Genomic DNA, 21540 nt, shown 5'->3' with positions numbered 1-21540 from the left:
TTATTGAATCACCGTGAGAGCAGTTACAAAGCTTTTGGGTTTAAGACTCGGTCACACAATGACGGAACACCCATCCCTTCACCAGTGCCCATTTTCTACCACCAGAAACCCCAGTATACCCCCTACCCCCCATACCCCTACCTGTGGGGCAGATGATTTCCACATTATTCTCTCTCTACTTTGATTACTTTCAATATTTCGACACCAGACCCACCATTATTATTTGGGATTTTACCCCAACACTCAGATCTGCTGTAAAGGCAACCATAGACAATTTGTTTTCTATCGCTGATTATGAATAACATATGATGTCACGCGGCTGCAGTAGTGGCTGTGTGATTTTGGAATTCCAAAATTTTAACAATTCAATCTGGAGGGATTTCTGCCAAAACCTGCTGGGTTCCGAGATTTGTTCCTGAGTCTCTGGGATCATGGCCATTAAGCAGCTTGATCAGGAGCCAGAGAGGCCGTTCGTGGGTGGCGACCTGGGATCTTGTTGGGGCGGGGAGGAAAGGACCAGTTCCAACTCCATCTGATGAGGCCCCAATATGTCTCATCACTGCGGGACCAAACCTGACTATCCAATGGCCTCTGGAGGATGGTGGCCACCAAGCTGCCAAGGGGGAGCAGGCGGAGGTAGCTGTGTGACTTAAGTGAGCTCCTGGACTCCTGTGCCTCGGTTTCCTCGTCTGTGAAAGGAGGGTTATCCTTGCCACCTGCTCAGTGAGCCTGACAGAGGCGGGACCCAAGTGATCGGGGTCCAGCCTCTAAGCGCCGGAGTTTCCCCAGGACCCCACGTTCTCTCTTGGGGGACTGAACGGGACTTGTAACACCACCTCTTCTCTGCCTCCCAGGTCCAGTTCGGCCACGCTGGAGCATGTGCCAACCAAGCTTCGGAAACGGCCGTAGCCAAGAACCAGGCTCTGAAAGAGGCCGGAGTATTTGTGCCCCGGAGCTTTGATGAGCTTGGAGAGATCATCCAGTGAGTGGCCTTGGGAGGCAGCCAGGCCCCTTCCTTTCTCGAGCAGCGCCCTGTCCCGCACACTGTCCACCAAGGTTCCCAAACTCCTCGGGCCGAGTTGTGCAGGTGCTCCCGGACCCTGCCCCCGCCACCCCCACCCTCACTGCGGCTTTCCCTTTGCCTGTAGAAGCGACAGTTACAGGTTCTTTTTGTTTGTTTGTTTGCTTTTTGGGTCACACCCGGCGATGCACAGGGGTTACTTCTGGCTTGCTTTGCGCTCAGGAATTACTCCTGGCAGTGCTCAGGGGACCATATGGGATGCTGGGAATCGAACCCGGTTGGCCACGTGCAAGGCAAATGCCCTACCCGCTGTGCTATCACTTCAGCCCCGGCAGTTACAGGTTCTGAGTTCAGCTTCTGAGCCCACCTACTTGGCTGGTCCTGAGTGAGAATTGAGCGAGTGTGTTCTCGGTTGCTAAAGAGTAATTGGAACTCCTGTCGTCTCTTCCTCATCCTCCCCTTGGCCCTGCCTTGGCCTCCAGACTCAACGTCCTCTAAAGCTTCCTCCAGAGAAGGGGGCCATGGGCTGTTGGGCTTCTCCACGAGTCCTGGGGAATCTGGCGGGTAAAAGCAAGCTGCTGGTACATTCTTGGGATGGCTTGGAGGAATCCAGAATAACAACACCCGTCTCGTCTTTTCTCCACCTCTCCCTCACCTCTCAGGTCTGTGTACGAGGATCTTGTGGCCAAAGGGGCCATCGTACCCGCTCAGGAGGTGCCGCCCCCCACCGTGCCAATGGACTATTCCTGGGCCAGGGTAGGTGCTGGGGAAATCCTTAGGGCAGCGTGAGGGTGACAGTGGTGGTGTGGACTTGACTGGGCTCAAATCCCTGGAAACCAGGCCCCTCCTGCCTCATGAGAGGAACCCTGTCGTCCTCTCTCTGGGCTGCAAATCTCGCCTTCAGGGGAACGATAGCCATTCTTCTCAGACCCACGTTCCTCCTTGTGTGCTGGAACCTGTGAGTTGGCTCCTTCTGAGCACCAGGAAACAACCCAGGGCCCAGGAAGTCACAGGGCAGCAAATGTGCCCCACAGAAGCATTTGGGGCAGTGTCCCCCGGAAGGTTTGTTTCATTTGGACCTTTGTCCAACACAACATGGTGTTCAGGAGCTGTTCTGGCTCTCTGCGCAGGAATGATCCCTGGCTATGGTCAGGGAACCATAACGCAGTGCCTGGGGTTGACCCTGACCTTGAATATGCAGGGCAAGTGCCTTAACTCTGGTGCTGTCTCTTGGCCCCCGGAATCTTTGCTTCACTTGTTAGGGAATGTCAGAGAGGAGTAGAGTCCCCTCTTACTGCTTGCTTTAGAGATGCAGATGAAGAACTGATTTCTGTTTTCGGGGTGTGTGTTGCCAGGATTGAACCCAGGGCCTCAGGCACACAAGGCAAGTGCTCTGCCACTAGGTTCAGAACATTTTTTAATCAGAGTTCAGGGGGGAGGTTTGGGGAAATAGGCTTGACAGAGTGGCTAGCGACTGACTCACCATTGTGGAGAGTCTCAAAATGTTCCCACTAGGGGAGCCGAAGAGGTACAGCAGACAAGGCATTGCCTAGGACTGTGAGGATTCAAGCCTCCATACCTTGTATGGGTCCCTGAACTTGCCAAGGAGTGATCCCTAAGCACCTCTGGGTGTGGCCCAAAAAAGAAAACCAAACATTTTCCTCTGGGGTCTGGGAGAGAGCCCAAGAGCTGGAGTATATTCCTTTTATTTGTTTTGGTTTTGGTTTTCTGGCCACCCCACCCAGTGCTGGGTTTACTCCTGATTTGCACTCAGGAATTACTCCTGGCAGTGCTTGGGTCACACCCAAGCACTGAGGGATCACTCCTGGTGGTGCTCAGGGGACCCAATGGGCTGCCGGAGGTTGAACCCGGGTTGACAGCGTGCAAGGCAAGCTGCCCTCCCTGTTGTGTTACTGCTCTGGCCCTGGAGCGTATTGTTTGCAGGCACAGGCCCCCAAGCCCCACCCCAGCACTGCATGACTCCTGGAGCACCTCTGGGGTGGCCCCAGTGGCTGGCAGCTCTGTCGGGCCTGAGCATCAAACACTCAGTGGCCGAGTATTGCCAGGAGTGGCCCCAGATCCCGTGCACTGCTTGGGAGACCTCTCCCCCACCCCCATTTTTTTCCTCTGGATTCTTGGTCAGGTGCCCTCAGGGTGTTTCCAAGCCTCTCTTCCTCTGCCCTAGCACGAGGAGTAATGAGCTCCCCCTCTGCTCTGTCTCTCTGTACAGGAACTGGGCTTGATCCGCAAACCGGCATCATTCATGACCAGCATCTGCGACGAGCGTGGGCAGGAACTCATCTACGCGGGCATGCCTATCACGGAGGTCTTCAAGGAAGAGATGGGCATTGGCGGGGTCCTCGGCCTCCTCTGGTTCCAGAGAAGGTGAGGCCTGGAGGGCAGAGACAGTGAACCCTGTGATGAGCATTTCCCCCCACCCCCACCCCCCGCCGTGTACCCTAACCAGGATGAGTGGTGGTGGCAGCCCTGGGAGGGGCGCCTGGGCCCATGTTGGTGGCCACAGAACAGCAGAAAGGCCCGAGAGGCTACAAGCTGTTCCTGAATCTCCCAAGGCTGGGAGCCTGGTCTGAAGTAAGGCTAGAAAGCCAGGACCTCATCGCCGCCCTTGGACCAGCCCCTTTCCATTGGGAACTTGTAAAGCAATGGAAAGTAGAGGCAGACCTGCGAGGAGCAGAAGGCAGGCCGTGAGGAGCTGGGTGGATCTGGTCGCTTCCACAGTGTGAGCCCCGAGGGGCTGGCCCTGGAGAGCTGGGCAGATCTGGCCGTTTCCATGGTGTGGGCCTGGGAGGGCTGCTGAGTCGACAGTCAGTACTTTGTAGTTGAGTCCTCTGCCGTCTTCATCTCATCAGCTGCAATAAAGCAAAAATTGGTTTTCGCTACAACATCAGAGCTCAGCCCCCATTCCAGGGGCAGGGGCAGGGGAGCAAGGAGTACATGGTTCCCGGCAGTCCTGGCAGGGGGTGGTACTGGGCAGGAGGCCAGGTCAGAGCCTGGGTTTGTGTCATGCCCTCATCTGCAGAGACATGTGTTTGGTTCTGTTTGGGGCCCCTCCTGAGAAAAGTTGACAGGTTTTATCACCTGAGCAGCTTCTCTCTGCACTTGTGCCCTCCTGTCCTTAGACTTCGTTCTGCACCATCATTTGGCAGTTGGAAACCCTGTTCCATTGACCCAGTCTGGGGACAGGAGATGGGGTGCATAGACGGCAGCCACAAATACAGGCCGAGTCAGAGCAGCTCATGCTGGAAACCTCTGCCTGAAGCAGAACCTTTCCCGGCTCAGCTATGGGCTGCTTGCAAAGCAGTACGGAGGGCCAAAGAAGATGGGCGTTGGGGCATCCACCTTGGACGTGGCCAAGCCCAGCTCCATCCCCGGCACTGCATATGGTCCCTGAACACTGCCATCCCTGAGCACAGAACCAGGAGCAAGCCCCAAGCAGACCCAGGTGTGGCCCAGCCACCCACCCATCCCTCCCCAAAAAGGCAATGTTGATAGAGCAAAGTCCCAAGCTGGGGGGCGGGGGGGGGGGGATTAGGAGATTGCCACTGTCCTCTCCTGCCCACTTGCCTTGCCTCCTCTAGATTGCCCAAGTACTCCTGCCAGTTCATTGAGATGTGCCTGATGGTGACGGCTGATCATGGGCCCGCAGTGTCCGGTGCCCACAACACCATCATCTGCGCACGCGCTGGGAAGGACCTGGTCTCCAGCCTCACGTCAGGGCTGCTCACCATCGTGAGTGCTGTCGGGGGTGGCTAGCAGGGCAGAACCGGGGCAGGGCACTCAGGTCTTTGACAGCCTAAAGCAATACGGGCTTGTTCTTCCTCTAGGGGGACCGCTTTGGGGGTGCTCTGGACGCCGCAGCCAAGATGTTCAGCAAAGCGTTCGATAGTGGCATTATTCCCATGGAGTTTGTGAACAAGATGAAGAAGGAAGGCAAGCTGATCATGGGCATCGGCCACCGAGTGAAGTCGGTACGTGTTTTCTCTCCTGAATATACAGGGAGGAGGCTGGCGAGAGAGCGGGCAAGGTGCTCAGCTTGCATGTGGCAGCCCTGCTTTGGTATCCCCGCAGTCCATACAGCCCCTCGTAGCATCTCCTTAAGCACTGCCAGGAGTACACTCCTTCTCCCCTCCGGGGGGTGGGGGGAAATATATATATATATATATATATATATACACACACACACACACACACACACACACACACACACACACATATAAATAGTGGGTGGTGATGCCAACACTGACTTAGTTGGGAACACCCAAGCTCTCAACTCCCACTGCTGGGCCAAGTTTTGGGTATGTTGTTGACAGATGCCAACATGAGGCAGCTAATTTTCCCCTTACCATCGAGACGCCCTTAAATGGTGTTTATTGGGTTCAGCTGCAGTGTGAGCTTTGATGAACTGAAGCACTGGAGTCTTGGGAACTTTAGTTTTCCAAAGGATCCTTTCAGGAGAAAGGACTAAGGTCAGGGCTGGGGTGGGGAGTGGGGGGTCAGCGTGGGGTGGGGTTAGCCATCACTTTTTGCCAGCTGAAGCTCGAGCCACACCAGTTTGCCAGTACCAGTGGTTTGTCTCTCCCTCACTCTCTGGATAGTGGGGGGGCCCCTGCAGGGCAGGGCGATGCTGAAGGAGCAGCCCCAATGAGCCTGGTCCAGAGGGAAATAGCTATACCAGAACCACAAGAAAGGTTTCTGTTGGGGGGTGGCAGGGGTCCCACACCTGACAGTGCTCAGGGGGTTGCTCCTAGCTAGGGAGTTGCTGGGGGGCCATGTAGTACTGGAGCAAGCCTGGACCTCCTGGTGCACACTCGCCCGGTGAGTTGTCTCTGCGGCCCAGCAGCAATGGCTGCCTCCCAGTCTGCTCCTGACGTGTAGCTCACTAACACTCCCATTTCATTAGCCAACATCAGTCACACGGTTAGACTTGATGTCAGTGGGAAGAGGCCAAGGGCAGGGGGTTGTGGGTGGGGGTGAGTGTTTTTGAACCAGATCATTGTCTCCCACTAAAGCAAGTCCTGTTTGTATTGAGAAATCAGAGGGAGAGAGAAAAAGGTCCTTGTGGGCCCGCCCCTTGCCGTAGGGTCCTCAGCCCCAGGGATCTTGACTCCATCACCCCCAACCTTCGCTTGGTCGAGTCCAGAGATTGCTAGAGAAGCAAGGACGACGTTAGAACTGGGGGAGGTAGTGCCAGCCCCGCCCCCACCCCCACTCCAGAGCAGGCAGCATGGGGCATGAAAGCATGTCAGGGCTGGGCCGCCTGACTCCTCCCTTCTCAGCCTGCCCCTCTGCTGGAGCAGACCGTTGGTGCTATTTGGAGATTAGGTGTGTATCTGAATCTCGTTCCCCACCGGCAGGTTGTATAATTTGGATCTCTTTAACAAAGAGTTCAAAAATAATTTTTAAAAGGGGAGAAATGGGGCCATTGAGATAGTACAGGGATTGAAGGTGCTTGCCTGGCATGCGGCCAACTCCGGTCACTCCCCTGCACAGCTTGGGCCCCTTAAGGTTGGCTAGGTGCGGCCCAGCCCTATTTATTATTCTGCACCCAATTGTAGTAGAATAATAAAACCAAAAGAGCCACATAGATAGGGTCAGATAGGTAGTACAGTGGATAGGGTACTGGCTTTGCACACGGCTTACCCGCGTTCGATCCCTGGCACCTCATATGGTCCCCTGAGCACCGTCAGGAGTGATTCCTGAGCGCAGAGCCAGGAGTAACCCCTGAGCACTGCCAGATGGTGACCCAAAAAAAAAACAACTACAAAAATACCTGGTTCATCTCCATCACACATGCAGAGTTTTTCCTGAAATTTCAGGGGTGCTTTGAAGCCCCATTTCCAACAAATGTTTACGTAGAACTTGGTTTGGCTCTAAGTAGTTTGCAGAGCTAAGTGTCTAGAACCCATGAATTCTGATGAGAGAGGTGCGCTGCCTGCCACTTAGCACCCAAGACCCAGGACTGACTCGCTTCCCATCTCCTATTCTCATTTCCTCGCTTGTCATGGAAAAAAAGCAAGTATAAAGGTTCTTCAGAGCCCCCAGTGAGATCTGCGAGACCTGCGAGTCTTCCTGGCACATCGTGGCACAGTTTGTTCCACTGCCCCTGGATCAAGGTCCTGAAGCCCTCTCTGGGGTTCAGGTTGCTCCACGTGTTCACCAAGCATCAGCAAGGGTTTGTTCCTCAGCAGTGACAATGGTTTTCTCCCGACTTCCCGGTCACTTTCTAGATCAACAACCCAGATATGCGGGTGCAGATCCTCAAAGATTATGTCCGACAGCACTTCCCTGCTACCCCACTGCTCGACTATGCTCTGGAAGTGGAGAAGATTACCACCTCAAAGGTAAAATAGTGCCCCTATTTCCCCGTTGGAGTTGGGGGGACTTCCTGGAGGAACTGAGAGCCAGGTTACCTCTGGACGGGGTACCAAATGTCACGCCTGTTTTCTTAGACTATTCTGGTACAGGGGCTGGAGTGATAGCACAGTGGGTAGGGTGTTTGCCTTGCACACCGCCGACCTGAGTTCAGTTCCCAGCATCCCATATGGTCCCCTGAGCACCACCAGGGATAATTCTCGAGTGCAGAGCCAGGAGTGACTCCTGTGAGTCACCGGGTGTGACCCAAAAAGCAAAAAAAAAAAAAAAAAAAAAAAATTCTGGTGCATCATTAAGTTCAGTGGACATGTATGAATGGTCCACAGGGTTTGACAAGTTTTTTGCTGAAAAAAAAAAAAACTCCTGGGACAACTCAGCATGATGAGTTCATGTTAGAATTCAAAGGAATGGTAGTAGCAGTGGAAGTAATAACAGTAGTAACTTCCACCAGTAATTGTGGAAGTTACAAGGTCGAAATGAGAAATACTGAGCGGTGCTTTGAACGTTTTGCCTTCCCAGAAACCAAATCTCATCCTGAATGTAGACGGTCTCATTGGAGTTGCCTTTGTAGACATGCTTAGAAACTGTGGGTCCTTCACTCGGTAAGCTCCACAGCCATTTTCTCCTTTATGATGTTCACTGATTTTTGTTGGTTTTTCTGACTCTGAAACCAATGCACCTGCATAGCAGAGAAGTTAGAAAATCTGTAGAAGTGATGGCTCAAGGGATGGGAGCCCGGCTCTGCGTCCCAGGGGCTGGGCTTTGATCCAGGCATACAGAAGGAAACAAGAAAGTGCCTTTGCTCCTTCTACCTAGAGCCCCCTCCCCCCCCCTTCATTTTCAAACCAGAGAGTTGGCCTCTCATTTTGGGGCAGAAGTCTGTGGGTAAGGGGGCGGAGCAATAGTTTAGCAAGTAGGGCGCTTGCACATAGCTGACTCGGGTTCAATTCCCAGCATCCCATATGCAGTCCCCTGAGCCTGCCATGAGTGATCTCTGAGCACAGAGCCAGGAGTAAATCCTGAGCACCACAGTTCCACCATCCCTCTCCGCACCCCCGACCCCAACCAAAAAAACAAACAAAAAAATAACTCATACAGAAAGAACTCTGTGGTTGATCATGTGAGCCGTTTAAAAACTACAAGTTGATTGTGTGTTGCAGGGAGGAAGCTGATGAATATATTGATATTGGCGCCCTCAACGGCATCTTCGTTCTGGGAAGGAGTATGGGCTTCATTGGTAAGTTAGTTGTCATTGTCATTTTAAGAGTTTTGTTTTTCCAGGGGCTGAAGCAATAGTACAGCAGGTAGGGCATTTGCCTTGCAGAACTCGGGTTCAATCCCCAGCATCCCATAGGGTCCCTCGAGCCCGGCAGGAGTAAACCCTGAGCCATTACCTGGTGTGGCCCAAAATCAAAACAAAACAAAACAAAGAAGAGTTTTTTTTTTTTCCTTAAACCATAGTTCAGCTACACCACTTACCCAGCTACACCACTTACCCAGGTAGCTAGTCTACAAAAGAGCTGTAACATTGTCTTAATCTTCACTCTTCATCCTTCCTTTCTTTAACGTCTCCCCTATTTTTATGCTTCATTCTTGGAAACGATTTGAAGGCAAGCTCCAAATCAGAATCAAAACCAACTGCTTCCTTACCTCCCTGTGGAATGATTGGGATTTACTTCTCATTTCTTTGTATCTGCTTTTTTGGTTTACAAGATTTCCCTTATTCTCTACAAGCTTCAACAGACAAAATCACCACCAAAAAGTGTAGGGAGGGGCTGGAACGATATAGTACAGCGAGTAGGGCATTTGCCTTGCACGTGACTGACCTGGGTTCGATCCCCAGCATCGCTGGGTGTGACCCAAAAAGAAAAAAACACAAAACGAGTGTAGGGAAAAAGCAGGTAGCACACTTGCCTTGCATGTGGCCGACTTGGATTAACTCTCCAGCACCATATATGGTCCCCTGAGGTCTACCAGACCCAGCAAGAATAGCAGCTCCTGACCGAAAAACAAACAAACAAAAACAAAACAACTTTGCTCCAATTTCAGGACACTATCTTGATCAGAAGAGGCTGAAGCAGGGGCTGTACCGTCACCCATGGGATGATATTTCCTATGTTCTTCCGGAACACATGAGCATGTAACAGCCAAGAATCCTCCTGTGGCCAAGGGAAGACACAACCTGCTCCCGATGGACCTGCTGGCTTTGAAGCTCGCTCTAGCATGGGCCCGGAATGGAAACAGCCACGGGTTCCAGCCACTGAAGACCAACCCACAGGCTAACACTGTTCAGTCCACTCAAAGAAGCTTCATTTTTTTTTTATAAGCATAGAAATCAAAACTAAGCCAATACTTGTGACATTTGCTCTGCTACCTGCTGTATTTATTATCTGGAAGCATCTAAGCATTGTCAGGCTAGTGTTTTTCCTCCTTATAGGGTGTTACAAGGTTGCTTTCTTTTTTTTTTCTTTTGTTTTTTCCCTCGAAGGGAACGAAACTTTTAAAACCTCAAAATACTACACATTTAAAGTACTCCATGTCTTGTTTTTCCACTTCCCTTTATCCCTCCTATAACATGAAGAACATTGTATTAATCTGATTTGAAAGAATTTTTTTTTTGTATGTTATGTGTTAAGGGTTTGTCAGCCATCCCACTGAAGTGTTCCATGTCGCAGAACAAAGTCTGCCTATGTCAGAGGGAAGGGGCCATGGTACCCTTAGCCACTGTCACAAATCTGTGGGGTAGTCATTTAAAATGTAAAGTTGTAACATACATATGTTTAAAATGGAAACGCAAAGCAAAAAGCTGTGAAATGTCTTGTGTCTTATGTTCTCTGTATTTATGCAACTGACTTGTCTGTTACCGAAGTGGGGGTCCAAGGACTCATCTCCAGTCAGTTTGCATCCATAATCCACAAAGATTCTGGGCAGCTTCCACCTCAGTCTCTTTCTCTGTATTATCATAGTTTGGTTTAAATAAACTATATAGTAACAATGAGAATATACCATTTGTCTCCTGGCTTCCATATCCTTCCAAGCGGTCCTTGAAATGTAATTTCTAATAATGACTTGGGTCTTTAACTATTTATCCCTTTCAGAAACAAAACACAGGGCTGGGCAGTTAGCTCAAAGGGGAGAAGTAAAGGCCTTTGCTTGAGGCCCTGAGTTTGATCCAAGGGCCACATGGGTCCCAACCTCCCAGTACTGCAGGTGGTAGCCTTGGAGGTAGCCAGTACTGCAGAGCATCAAATCCTCCAGGAGGTTGGGAAAGTATCACTGGACTCACTGCCCAAAACAAAAACAAAAACCCTATTTTCAAAAATACAAAAACCCCACTTTTTTCTCTTCTAATCCTTTCTCAGCAAGTGGGAGCCAAAATGTACCCACATATACTAAGACCCAAATCCAGGCATCATTCTTTCTACTTGTAACCACAAATTATGAGTTGTGGGGCCAGAGCAATAGTTCAGCGTGTAGGGCATTTGCCTTGCACACAGCCAACCCAGGATGGATTTCAGGCATCCCATATGGTCTCTCAAGCACCGCCAGTAGTAGCCAGTAGTAATTCCTGTGTGTAGAGCCAGGAGTAAGTGAGCTCTGAGCATCATCTGGTGTGATCCCCCCACCCCCACCAAAAAAAAAATCATGTTTTTTTTTCCCTTCCTTTCTTGTTTTGGGCTACACCAGTGGTGCTCAGGGCTTACTCCCAGCTCTGCAGGGGTAGTGGCGGGGTTCTCCCACCTGTTTTGGTCCCCTTAAAACCATTCCCCACCACCATCGATGATTTATAATTTTTTGTTTTTTTGAAGAAGATACTAAAACTGGGTCAGAAATAAGTCACTGGCGCCCCCTGCCCGCCGCCACGCCAGCGCAGCAGTAGCACAACTCCCCAAACAAGCCCTTGGTACCCCAACGCCCTTTAAACGCTTCCAGCGAGAGCCCTGTGGGTGCAGTGGTCCAGAAGGGCCGTGCGAGGGCTCCCCGACTCCCCGGGCGAGGGAGTGAGGAGGAGGGGAGGTACCAGCCCGGGGGCCCGCGGGATGGGGCCGGGAGCCCGCGCGCTGCCTGAAGCGCCCTCCAGCGAGATGGTGGGGCTGAAGCCGGCGAGCGGCTACTGCGCGTGCGCGCTCCCGGCGGCCGCTAACGACTTCCCAGAATCCCTCTGTGTCGCACCAGAACGGCCGGGCGGTTCCGAGGCTGCGGAGTCGGACGCGGCGGCGTCAAGATGGCGGCGGCGGCGGTGGCGGCGGCCGCAGCTGCAGCCGCGGCGGCGTCTCTTCAGGTGCTGGAGATGGAGAGTATGGAGACGGCCGCCGCCGGCTCGGCGGGGCTGGCCGCCGAGGTGCGAGGCAGCGGCACCGTGGACTTCGGGCCAGGCCCGGCCATCGCGGCCATGGAGGCGAGCGGCGGCGGCGGCGGCGGCGGCGGCGACCCCGGCCCCGAGGCCGAGGACTTCGAGTGCAGCAGCCACTGCTCGGAGCTGTCGTGGCGGCAGAACGAGCAGCGGCGCCAGGGCCTCTTCTGCGACATCACCTTGTGCTTCGGCGGCGCCGGCGGCCGCGAGTTCCGCGCGCACCGCTCGGTGCTGGCCGCCGCCACCGAGTACTTCACGCCGCTGCTCTCGGGCCAGTTCTCCGAGTCGCGCTCGGGCCGGGTGGAGATGCGCAAGTGGAGCTCGGAGCCCGGGCCCGAGCCCGACACGGTGGAGGCGGTGATCGAGTACATGTACACCGGGCGCATCCGCGTCAGCACGGGCAGCGTGCACGAGGTGCTGGAGCTGGCCGACAGGTAAGGCAGGGGAGGGGGCGCCGCCCCCCACCCGAGCGGCCGGCGGGGCCGTTGGGCGCGCGCGCGCGCGTGGTGGGGTGGGGGTGGGGGGTCGCCGCGAGCACGCGGGATGGAGAGCGAACAGTACGGGCGCGGAGGGAGCCCCGAGGCCAGCCGGCTGGATCCAGCTGGACGTGGGGATTTGAAAAAAAAGAAGAAAAAAAAACACCATTCCAGGGCCTGCTTGGGGTTAAAGGGGCGAGAGAGGAGCAGGGGTGTGAACGCGGCTGAAGAGCGCGGGGCACGCACGGGGCTCGGGAGTTCGGGTGCGGCCGTGGGACCAGCCGGGGACGGAGATGATGCTCTCGTTTGCGTGTTTGGGGGAGAGGGCTTCGATACCCGGGGGTTAGGAAGGGATTTCCCCCTCCCCCCACCCCCGCCCCGGGGGTGGGCTTGTGGAGATGGGGAAGGAGCCGCTTGTGCGCCTAGTTGGGTCTACACCCGGCTTGAGCTGTACACCTCGGCAGGACGATGGGAGGTTTGGGACCAAGATGCTGCGGGGAGGAGGGTAGCATGTTGCTGAAGAAAGGATGGGGTTGGGGGGCTGGGGCAGGTTCAGGGGCTGAAGATGAGACTGTGTAGAAGATTGTAGCAAGGGGTAGAGACTTGATTGAAGGGGGAGACTTGAAGTCGGAGGAAGAGTACAGCGGGCAGGGCACTTGGTTGGCATGCGTTTCCCAGCACTATATATGGTCCCTCGTGCCCCACCAGGAATATCCGTGAGCACAGAGCCAGGAGAAAGTAAGCCCTAAGCATCTGAGCTCCTGCACCTCTCTCCCTTAACCCAAAAAGGGGAAAGATGATGTGATAAGTATTTTGGTTCTAGCTATATTTTGAAGGTAAATAAGAGGAATTTGTTGATAATTGTGAAGTATAAGGGTAAAGGTCGGTACTAGGTTTTTATTTTTGAGGGAGGCTCCCAGGCAGTGTTCAACATAAATCAGCCAGGCTCTGCCCCACTGGGACCCAACGGTGCTCCAGATAAACTCTACGTCTACAAGGGCAAGAACACCCGGTGCTGGAGATGGAACTGGAGCTTCCTGTGCGCCAAGCCTGTACCTCAGCCCTTTGAACTATCTCCCTAGCCTCAACGGTAGCTGTTTTTATTTTTCGGTAAGAGGGTGCCCTGAGATACTGCAGTTGAATTTGGGACTCCTGGTGCTCTAGTGCTTCAAGCCATCGTCTGGGCTCATCTGATAGTTTCTTTACCTCAAGCAATCAGAAAGGTGGTGTAAATTTGTTTATTAAAAGGTAGAAGTCTGAAAGAAAGCGAGCTTGTGAAAAGATCAGGTTCAGGTGTCTGAAAAGGCAGTCGGATATAAGAGTACTGGGAAATAGATGTTAAGAGGAAACTGTAGATGGTAATTAAAGCTTTGGGACTGGTTAAAATCCCTTAGGAAGAAAAGGTGCAGGACCGAACCCTAGGGTTCTCCAAAATGTTAAAGGAGGAACTAGCAAAGGAGTTGGGGGGGGGGGGCTTACCTATTTGGCAATAGGAAGTGGTCGATGCCATGGCTAGAGCGGGAGTCAGTTAAGACTTGTTATAAAAAGACCAGAACAGTGATGCACATGAAAATGTTTGGGGTACAGTCAAGGTAGGTCTGTCCTCCCTGTGTCCTGCTTCCCAAGATAAATGGTTTTAGGGCATACTTATGTGTGCTGATGAAAAAGCAATCTGTAGAAGAGGAAAATTTAATGTTGCAGAAGGTTGAAGAGTGTGTTTGCTGAAGCAGAGTCCTTGAAACCAAAAGGGCACGAGAGGGATAGACTCCGTATTGAACATGGAAAGGGACTGGTGGAGGTGATCGATGGCTGAAACACAGGCTTTGCATTCAGGGGCTGTCGCCTTTGATGCCCACTTGCAGCAGCCTCAGAGTAGTAGTTCCTGAGTACCACTGGGTGTGGCGCAGTAACAATAAAACCAAACAAAACCAAAAATGAACATAGAAAACTTGAGCTGGGAATGCTCAGCTGCCAGCAGGCTGATTGGATGGTAGGCAGATAATGTTTATTGCCTGGTTGCTTTGCTTCTGTTTTCCCAGAGCTTGAGGCTAGGTCATACATCCCTCCTGGGTGTTCCAGACACAGGTTTGAAAATGGATAGATAACCCGAAAGATAGCGTAAAGGGTGGAGCAGGCTTTCGCGTGGAAGACCTGGGCTACAGAGAAGCTGTGTTTGCTTTGTCACGAACTATTGTTTTTCAGGCTTCTCTCTGCTTTACTGGGGAGCTGGGTTTCAGGCAAGAAGAGAACATTCCAGATCACTATTGTTGTTTAGTTTATTGATGAGAAAATGTGTTTTGTGGGCTAGGAACAGGCTGCCAGGGAACAGAGTGCCCAGGAAATTTACTCTGTTGTTACTGTTTTATTTTTGTTTTTTTTTTTGGGGGGGGGGGGGACACCTGGCGAAGTGCTTGGGGATGGGGTTGCTCTCCGAAGTGCTTGGGGATGGGGTTGCTCTCCGCAGTGCGTGAATGGCTCTCCCAAGCACTCCCACGAGGACCAGGCTCAGTTCTTTGCAATGTTTCAGAGACCCTGCAGGCTGTGCTGCAGGGTTCCTGACCCTGACCCAGACCTTCTACTTGGAGCTCTTCTCTCTTGGGGCTTCTGAGCAGCTGCTTTGTGTGAGGTACTGTTCTGAGTGCCCCACAGCCATGACATCTTATTTATCAGTACGGAGGCAAAATCCCGCCCTCTCCAAACCCTTCCCAGACCCCCAGTGTACTCTGTTGTTCTTATCTCACCATCTTGCAGGGCAGGTAAGAATATTGCAGGAAGTGATGTCTCACATAAGCTGTTTTTGTAGCCCAGGGTTTCCTGACACCTTTCCTAGTTAAAATAGGAGCTCCCCTGAGTGAGTCAGGTGGCTCGGAATTGAGTGACCCTGATAGGCATGTTTGGGGGCACTGCAGCTCCCTTACTGTTTGTCTAAGCTTGAACCTTTCCTGAGAGTAGTGAAGGAGCCTGGCTTACCCGTCTTTACATGGTGCTTAGACAGTTGAATATCATAACTGTAAAGCGGGTAGTGACTCTTCACATCATCCTTAGAATGTTTTGTTTTGTTTGGGGGCCACACTTGGTGGTTCCCCGGGCTAACTCCTGGCTCTGTGCTCAGGGACCATTCCTGGTGGGACTCAAGGCAGCATATGTGGTGCCGAGGATTGAACCCAGATGAGATGTGTGCGGGGCAAGCACCTTATCCACTCTACTGTCTTTCTGACCCCCTTTGAATGTTTAACAAGTTAGTGTCAGCACAGACCACCAGTGACTCACACTTGATTATGGCTTAATTAACACAAATTGCAGTGCCAGAGTCAACATGTTAAGGTTCTCAGTTCTGTGGATGTACTCCTAATAAGGAGTATTATTTATTTATTATAATCTTTTTAGTTGGAGCATACAGCATACCTGGTGATGCTCAGGGATCACACGCTCAGGGAACTATATGAGGTGCCGGGGATTGAACCAGGGTCAGGCCTTCAAGTGCCTTAACCCCTGCACTGTCTCTGACTGTGGACCTACTCTTTTTTTTGTGGGGGGAGGGGGAGTTTTTCCTGGCTCTGTGCGCAGGGATCACACCTGGCAGGACTCAGCAGGATTTCAGGGATTGAATCCTGTTGGCTCATTCAAGGCAGCTGCGCTCCCTACGTGCTATACTATTGCCTCTGGCCCTATTCTTTTTGTTTTGTTTTGCTTTTTTTGGGGGGGGGGGGTCACACCTGGCGATGCACAGGGGTTACTCCTGACTCTACACTCAGGAGTTACTCCTGGTGGTGCTCAGGGGACCATATGGGATGCTGGGAATTGAACCTGGGTCGCTGGCGTGCAAGGCAAACGCCCTACCCGCTGTGCTCTCTCTCTAGCCCCTGGCCCTATTCTTTTTAAAGTCACTGTCTAGTTGTCAGTTTTTGATATTGAATATTCTGCCAGATTTATTGTGGTATTTTGTTTTCTTCTTTGTTGGTGGTTGGAGGCTCCCAAGCTGTACGGGGGGGGGCGGGGGGGGGGGGACGGACACACACTATTCCTGTATTCCTGGTGATACCTAATCATTCATTGCTTGACCTGGCAGTATGACTCTGCTCTGACACAGCAGTGCCTGGGGCCACTGGACCTCATCTCAAAATGCTGAGGGGCCTATGTATCCAAGGGCTTTAATCTAGGGCCCTGTGTGCAAGGCATGCACCCCTGACCCAGGGCAAGAGAGAGGATCTAACCCAGGACTCCTTATTCAGAGCTTGCCCTCCAGCTCTTTGAGCCATCTTCCCAGCCCCCAGTTAGGATTGCTTTATGTTTTTTAAACAGAGTTTTTCAGCACAATTCTTAATTTGGGGGATTTGCTTTTTTTCAGATGTGCTTAAAGTGACATGATTCCTACCATTTCAGTTTGTGGACTGGAGTGCATGCTTTACATGCTAGAGGCCTGGGTTTGACCCCAGCATCACATATGGCCCCCCAAGCACTGCCAGATGTGGCCCCAAAACAACAGCAAAACATTTCCATTTTGTATAGTTTATATCCTCTTAAAGGGAAACCACATGCAATAAAATGAAACTTCATCCTTTCTCCTTTTCTTGATTTTAGGTTCCTGTTAATTCGTTTGAAAGAATTTTGTGGAGAATTTCTCAAGAAAAAACTTCACCTATCTAATTGTGTAGCTATTCACAGCTTAGCTCACATGTATACCCTGAGCCAACTTGCTCTGAAGGCTGCCGATATGATAAGGAGAAATTTCCACAAAGTCATTCAGGATGAGGAGTTTTATACTTTGCCTTTCCATCTCATTCGAGACTGGCTGTCAGACTTGGAAATCACCGTTGATTCCGAAGAGGTCCTCTTTGAAACCGTTTTGAAGTGGGTTCAGAGAAATGCTGAAGAGAGAGAAAGATACTTTGAAGAACTTTTTAAATTGCTCAGATTATCCCAAATGAAACCTACTTACCTTACTCGTCATGTCAAACCCGAGAGGCTTGTGGCCAATAACGAAGTGTGTGTCAAGCTGGTGGCTGATGCGGTGGAGAGACACGCCCTGAGAGCCGAGAATATTCAGTCTGGCACATTCCAGCATCCCGCTTCTCACGTCTCCTTATTACCTCGCTATGGGCAGAACATGGACGTGATCATGGTGATTGGTGGTGTGTCTGAGGGAGGGGACTATTTAAGTGAATGTGTGGGCTATTTTGTCGATGAGGACAGATGGGTCAACCTTCCTCACATTCACAACCACCTTGACGGACATGCTGTCGCGGTCACAGAATCCTATGTGTATGTTGCTGGGTCGATGGAGCCAGGGTTTGCCAAAACCGTGGAAAGATATAACCCAAACTTGAATACCTGGGAGCATGTGTGTAGTCTGATGACACGGAAACATTCCTTTGGGCTGACAGAGGTCAAAGGGAAGCTCTATAGTATTGGCGGACATGGCAACTTTAGTCCTGGCTTTAAAGATGTGACTGTGTATAATCCTGAACTCGATAAGTGGCACAACCTGGAATCAGCGCCAAAGATTCTCCGAGATGTCAAAGCATTAGCCATTGAAGATCGGTTTGTGTATATTGCTGCCCGCACTCCTGTTGACCGCGACACTGAAGACGGACTAAAGGCTGTCATCACCTGCTACGATGCCGAGACCCGACAGTGGCAAGATGTGGAATCTTTGCCACTCATTGACAATTACTGCTTTTTCCAGATGTCGGTGGTCAATTCAAACTTCTATCAGACAGCGTCGTGCTGCCCCAAGAGTTACTCCTTAGAAAACGAAGAGGCAGTCAGGAAAATTGCCAGCCAGGTTTCTGATGAGATCCTGGAGAGCTTACCGCCTGAGGTCCTCAGCATCGAAGGGGCAGCCATTTGCTATTACAAGGATGACGTTTTCATCATTGGGGGCTGGAAAAACAGTGATGACATTGACAAGCAGTATCGAAAAGAAGCCTACCGGTACTGTGCCGAGAGGAAGAGATGGATGCTGCTTCCTCCCATGCCACAGCCTCGCTGCAGAGCCACGGCTTGCCACGTGAGAATCCCATACCGGTACCTGCATGGCACACAGAGATACCCAATGCCTCAAAACTTAATGTGGCAGAAGGACCGCATTAGACAGATGCAAGAAATCCATCGGCATGCCCTGAACATGCGGCGAGTGCCAAGCTCTCAGATTGAATGCTAGGTTTCTCTCACGCGGCTTCAGCGGTTCCACCTGTCCTGTGGGAGGCTGAAGCTATCTAGACTGTTACTTGAAAAAGTATGTCACTAACTTATTTTTTACCGGAATGGCTTATTGCCCTCTATAAAGGAAATGTAGTTCAAAGCTGAAGAGGGGGAAACTCAGTTCAGTACGTGGTCATTTTTGTTAGCTTGCAGTCTTTATCTGTCTTTGGTTTGTATGTGCTAGCTAATAAGATCTTATTAAAGACAAGTGGAAAAACCAGGTGTAGTAACTTGGCTGTTTGTCTGCCAACAAATTAGAGCTCCTTTATCTTGGGGACTTAGGTGTTGAACTAGCTTTAAGCACCGATTTTATTTGCACATTTACTTTGATGTTCCTTTTTTTTTCCCCTGACTGGTTGGTTGTGACAAGAGCAGAATTTATGCATTGAGCCCTCATCTGCAGGAGGTGTGTGCAATAGTGAGCTGAAATTGGAAAGAAAAAGCACAATGTTTCAGCAAGATGATTTCAGAATGTTTGCATTGATATGTTGCTGTGTTACTCTAGAAGGTCTGTTTTCTTTCTAGTGAGAAATTTGATTGCTTCATGCATTTTGAATATTCTTTCTTTCTGTAGCAGCTGTGTTACAGACTGTAAGCGAGCCACTGAGGTGATGGTAGTTGGAAGAAGTATTGATCTTTAGATGATTAAGAATACAAAGAAAGTTGCATATATGAATTTGTCTCTTGGAAGAAAATAAAAAGTATTATTGTAGACTAAGAAATCAGAGGCATTAAATTAAACTTATTTCAGAAGTTGCAGGCTTATTTGAAGATAAGAGAACTGGTGTAAATAATGCCTATGACAATCAATACTTGATGCCTTCCACTTTAAATTGTGCTCTAATTGAATGCGTATTGTATAGAAATTCCTTTCTAACATAAACTTTTCCAAGTGGAAAGTAAGAATTTTGAAAAAGGTTGCTAAAGAGAAGACATCTCTCAGCCCTGACTGTTGAAAACCTTTTATCCAGTGTCCTAGACTTTTATTAGAACTTGCCTGAGCCTAGAATACCAAATTTGCATGCATTATTAGTACTCTTAAATTTTTATCTTGTATTTTTAATTCTTATGTACTCTGATTCTCTTAACCAAGCTTTTATACAAGTTAGCACTCAGGTTGGCCGTCCAGCATGAAACTCCTGCTCTACCGGTTTACATTGTGGACCCAATATATTGTTCCTCTTTCTTTTGAAATGCCCTACCTCCTTAAACATTCTGGAATACTATTCTAGAAATTGAACTCCAAGTGTAGTGATATTTCAACCTCCTTGTCCATCATAGTTAATTTCAGTTGTCTTCAAACATCTGGAGGAAAAAAGCACAACCAGGAATTTTGGCTCTCAACCTGCTGCAGAACTGCCCCAAGTTTAGCCCTTGGGTTTTATACTGAGAACCTGACGAAGTGTCTAAATTCATATTCTTGCTGAGGACACAAATTTTCAGTAAATGTGTTGGGAACATGCTTTAAAACCATTCCATTTAGACCGGGGTTGGGGGAGAGGGAGAAACTAAATAGAAACATATTCTATTTGAGTATGGATTACTCTACCCCTCCTCTGCCAATTTCTCATTTCCGCTTACTTGTAGTTCACGTTAATAAAAGCCATTTGGATTCTGAGAATTGTTCGTTCCTAGCCGTGAGGGGTCTGTGCAAGTAAGAAGAGCTGGCTGAATGAAATTCTTAAAAATTCTCTCTGATAGACTCAGCTAGCAAACCTTTTCTCAGTGGAGGTCAAATAATTTAGCGCTGACTAGGGCCCCACTTCTCTCACTAGAGGGTGTTGCAAGTTATTTATTTGTCTCAGAAGACTACTCTGAGACTACAGATAAATTTGTTACCAAGTTATTATAGGAATTTTTTTCTCTTTAAGATAATGTGGCAGAAATTACAAGAGTTAGGTGTGATATGGTTTTGAAAACATGATTGAAACTGTTGTTTTTAACTCAGCAGGCAGCCTAGACCATGGCTGGAAAGAAGGGGTAAGTTCTTCCTTGCATGATGACGATGTGTGAGGGTTCCAGACTGCTGAGTTTCTAATTTTCCTATTTGAATTCACACTTAACAATTTTACATCAATAACTCGTACTTCTGAAATAGTCTAACTAACTTGTTAATAAGAAAAGAAAGCAGGTTTGCTTAAATCTGTTCAAGGCTGACATTCTGAAATTCTAAACTGGAAATTACTTCTTGGAGTACTTGGAAAGAAGCTGGTTATGCTGAGCAGCCTAAAATGAATCTTTGGGGCCAGGGGAAAGGGGATTTTTTTCTGAAGAAAACTTAAGAGATTGTGTTTGTTACTTTAAATAAAGCTTTAAAAGGGCAGCCAAATGTATATTCAAGCAAATCTCTTTTGTTTTGTGGGAGGAAGAGAGAGAAATTGATTATACCAAAAAGTTTCTGTACATAATTGAGTGAGGTTCCTTCTGTCTTAGGCTATTTTTTGACTCTGTCCCACCGTTTTGAGAATGTCAGTCTTGAGCTTAGTGTTTAAGTAAGACATCACACTACAGTTGTTTGCATGATTAGTCTTGTGAATCTTGATATCCAACTTTGCTTTTGCTGTGCCAACTGAAAAATATTTTGCAAAAAGAAAAAAATTCATTGGTTTTGGTCATTTGGTTTTGAATAGTGTTTGGAGAACCAAATTCTTTTAAAAATGCTTACTTTTAATATAGAACAAAAGCTGGAAAGATGTTATGGAAGATTTGTTTTTGTATTTTAAACTGCTGCTGGTAAGGCAGTTTCCAGTACGGACTTTTCTCTCTTCATGTTTTCTTAACTAGTGTGGATTGTGGGGGTGTGTTTAAATATTTCATACCCCGCCTCATAATTCTAAATATCAACTATACTATAGGTAGACCAGTAAGCTGAATTGTGTATTTAGTCGCTTGGCCTAATAGACACAACTAAAGGAGCTTTGTTTGTACTTTCCTGAAATCAAGCTTTAAAGAGTCTGTTGGCTACATTTCATGTTCTTTGAAAGTGTTAACAGAATTGTGAAACCAAAATAGGGTGCTTGTAGGTTGTCATCTAATTGTAGAATATTTAACAAACAATTCGGTCTCCTTTTTCAGCTGTTAAACATTTTGGC

General features: G+C 49.7%; 2 protein-coding genes across 3 annotated transcripts in view; both read left to right on the top strand.

Moving 5' to 3' along the window:
• ACLY (ATP citrate lyase) overlaps positions 1-9892 on the top strand; it is a 45104-nt gene extending 35212 nt beyond the window's left edge. For both annotated transcript variants that reach the window (XM_056128199.1, XM_056128198.1), the window contains 9 exons: positions 855-982; positions 1684-1777; positions 3252-3406; positions 4621-4771; positions 4867-5010; positions 7270-7383; positions 7934-8016; positions 8575-8651; positions 9464-9892. In XM_056128199.1, coding sequence (XP_055984174.1) covers positions 855-982; positions 1684-1777; positions 3252-3406; positions 4621-4771; positions 4867-5010; positions 7270-7383; positions 7934-8016; positions 8575-8651; positions 9464-9558 — 1041 coding nt within the window. In that variant the 3' untranslated portion in view covers positions 9559-9892. The remainder of the gene's footprint in view (positions 1-854; positions 983-1683; positions 1778-3251; positions 3407-4620; positions 4772-4866; positions 5011-7269; positions 7384-7933; positions 8017-8574; positions 8652-9463) is intronic.
• A 1709-nt stretch (positions 9893-11601) lies between these two features.
• On the top strand, positions 11602-20787 carry KLHL11 (kelch like family member 11). The gene is made up of 2 exons (XM_056128204.1): positions 11602-12202; positions 16826-20787. The coding sequence occupies exons 1-2, from the start codon at positions 11640-11642 to the stop codon at positions 18405-18407; spliced, it is 2145 nt and encodes a 714-aa protein (XP_055984179.1). The 5' UTR covers positions 11602-11639; the 3' UTR covers positions 18408-20787.
• The last annotated feature ends 753 nt before the right edge of the window (positions 20788-21540 follow it).

Source organism: Sorex fumeus, unplaced genomic scaffold (genome assembly GCF_029834395.1).
Source record: "Sorex fumeus unplaced genomic scaffold, SorFum_2.1 ptg000063l, whole genome shotgun sequence".
Classification (NCBI taxonomy): domain Eukaryota; kingdom Metazoa; phylum Chordata; class Mammalia; order Eulipotyphla; family Soricidae; genus Sorex; species Sorex fumeus.
The sequence above is the reverse complement of the archived record's forward strand: the minus strand, read 5'-3'. Positions and strand labels throughout refer to the sequence as shown.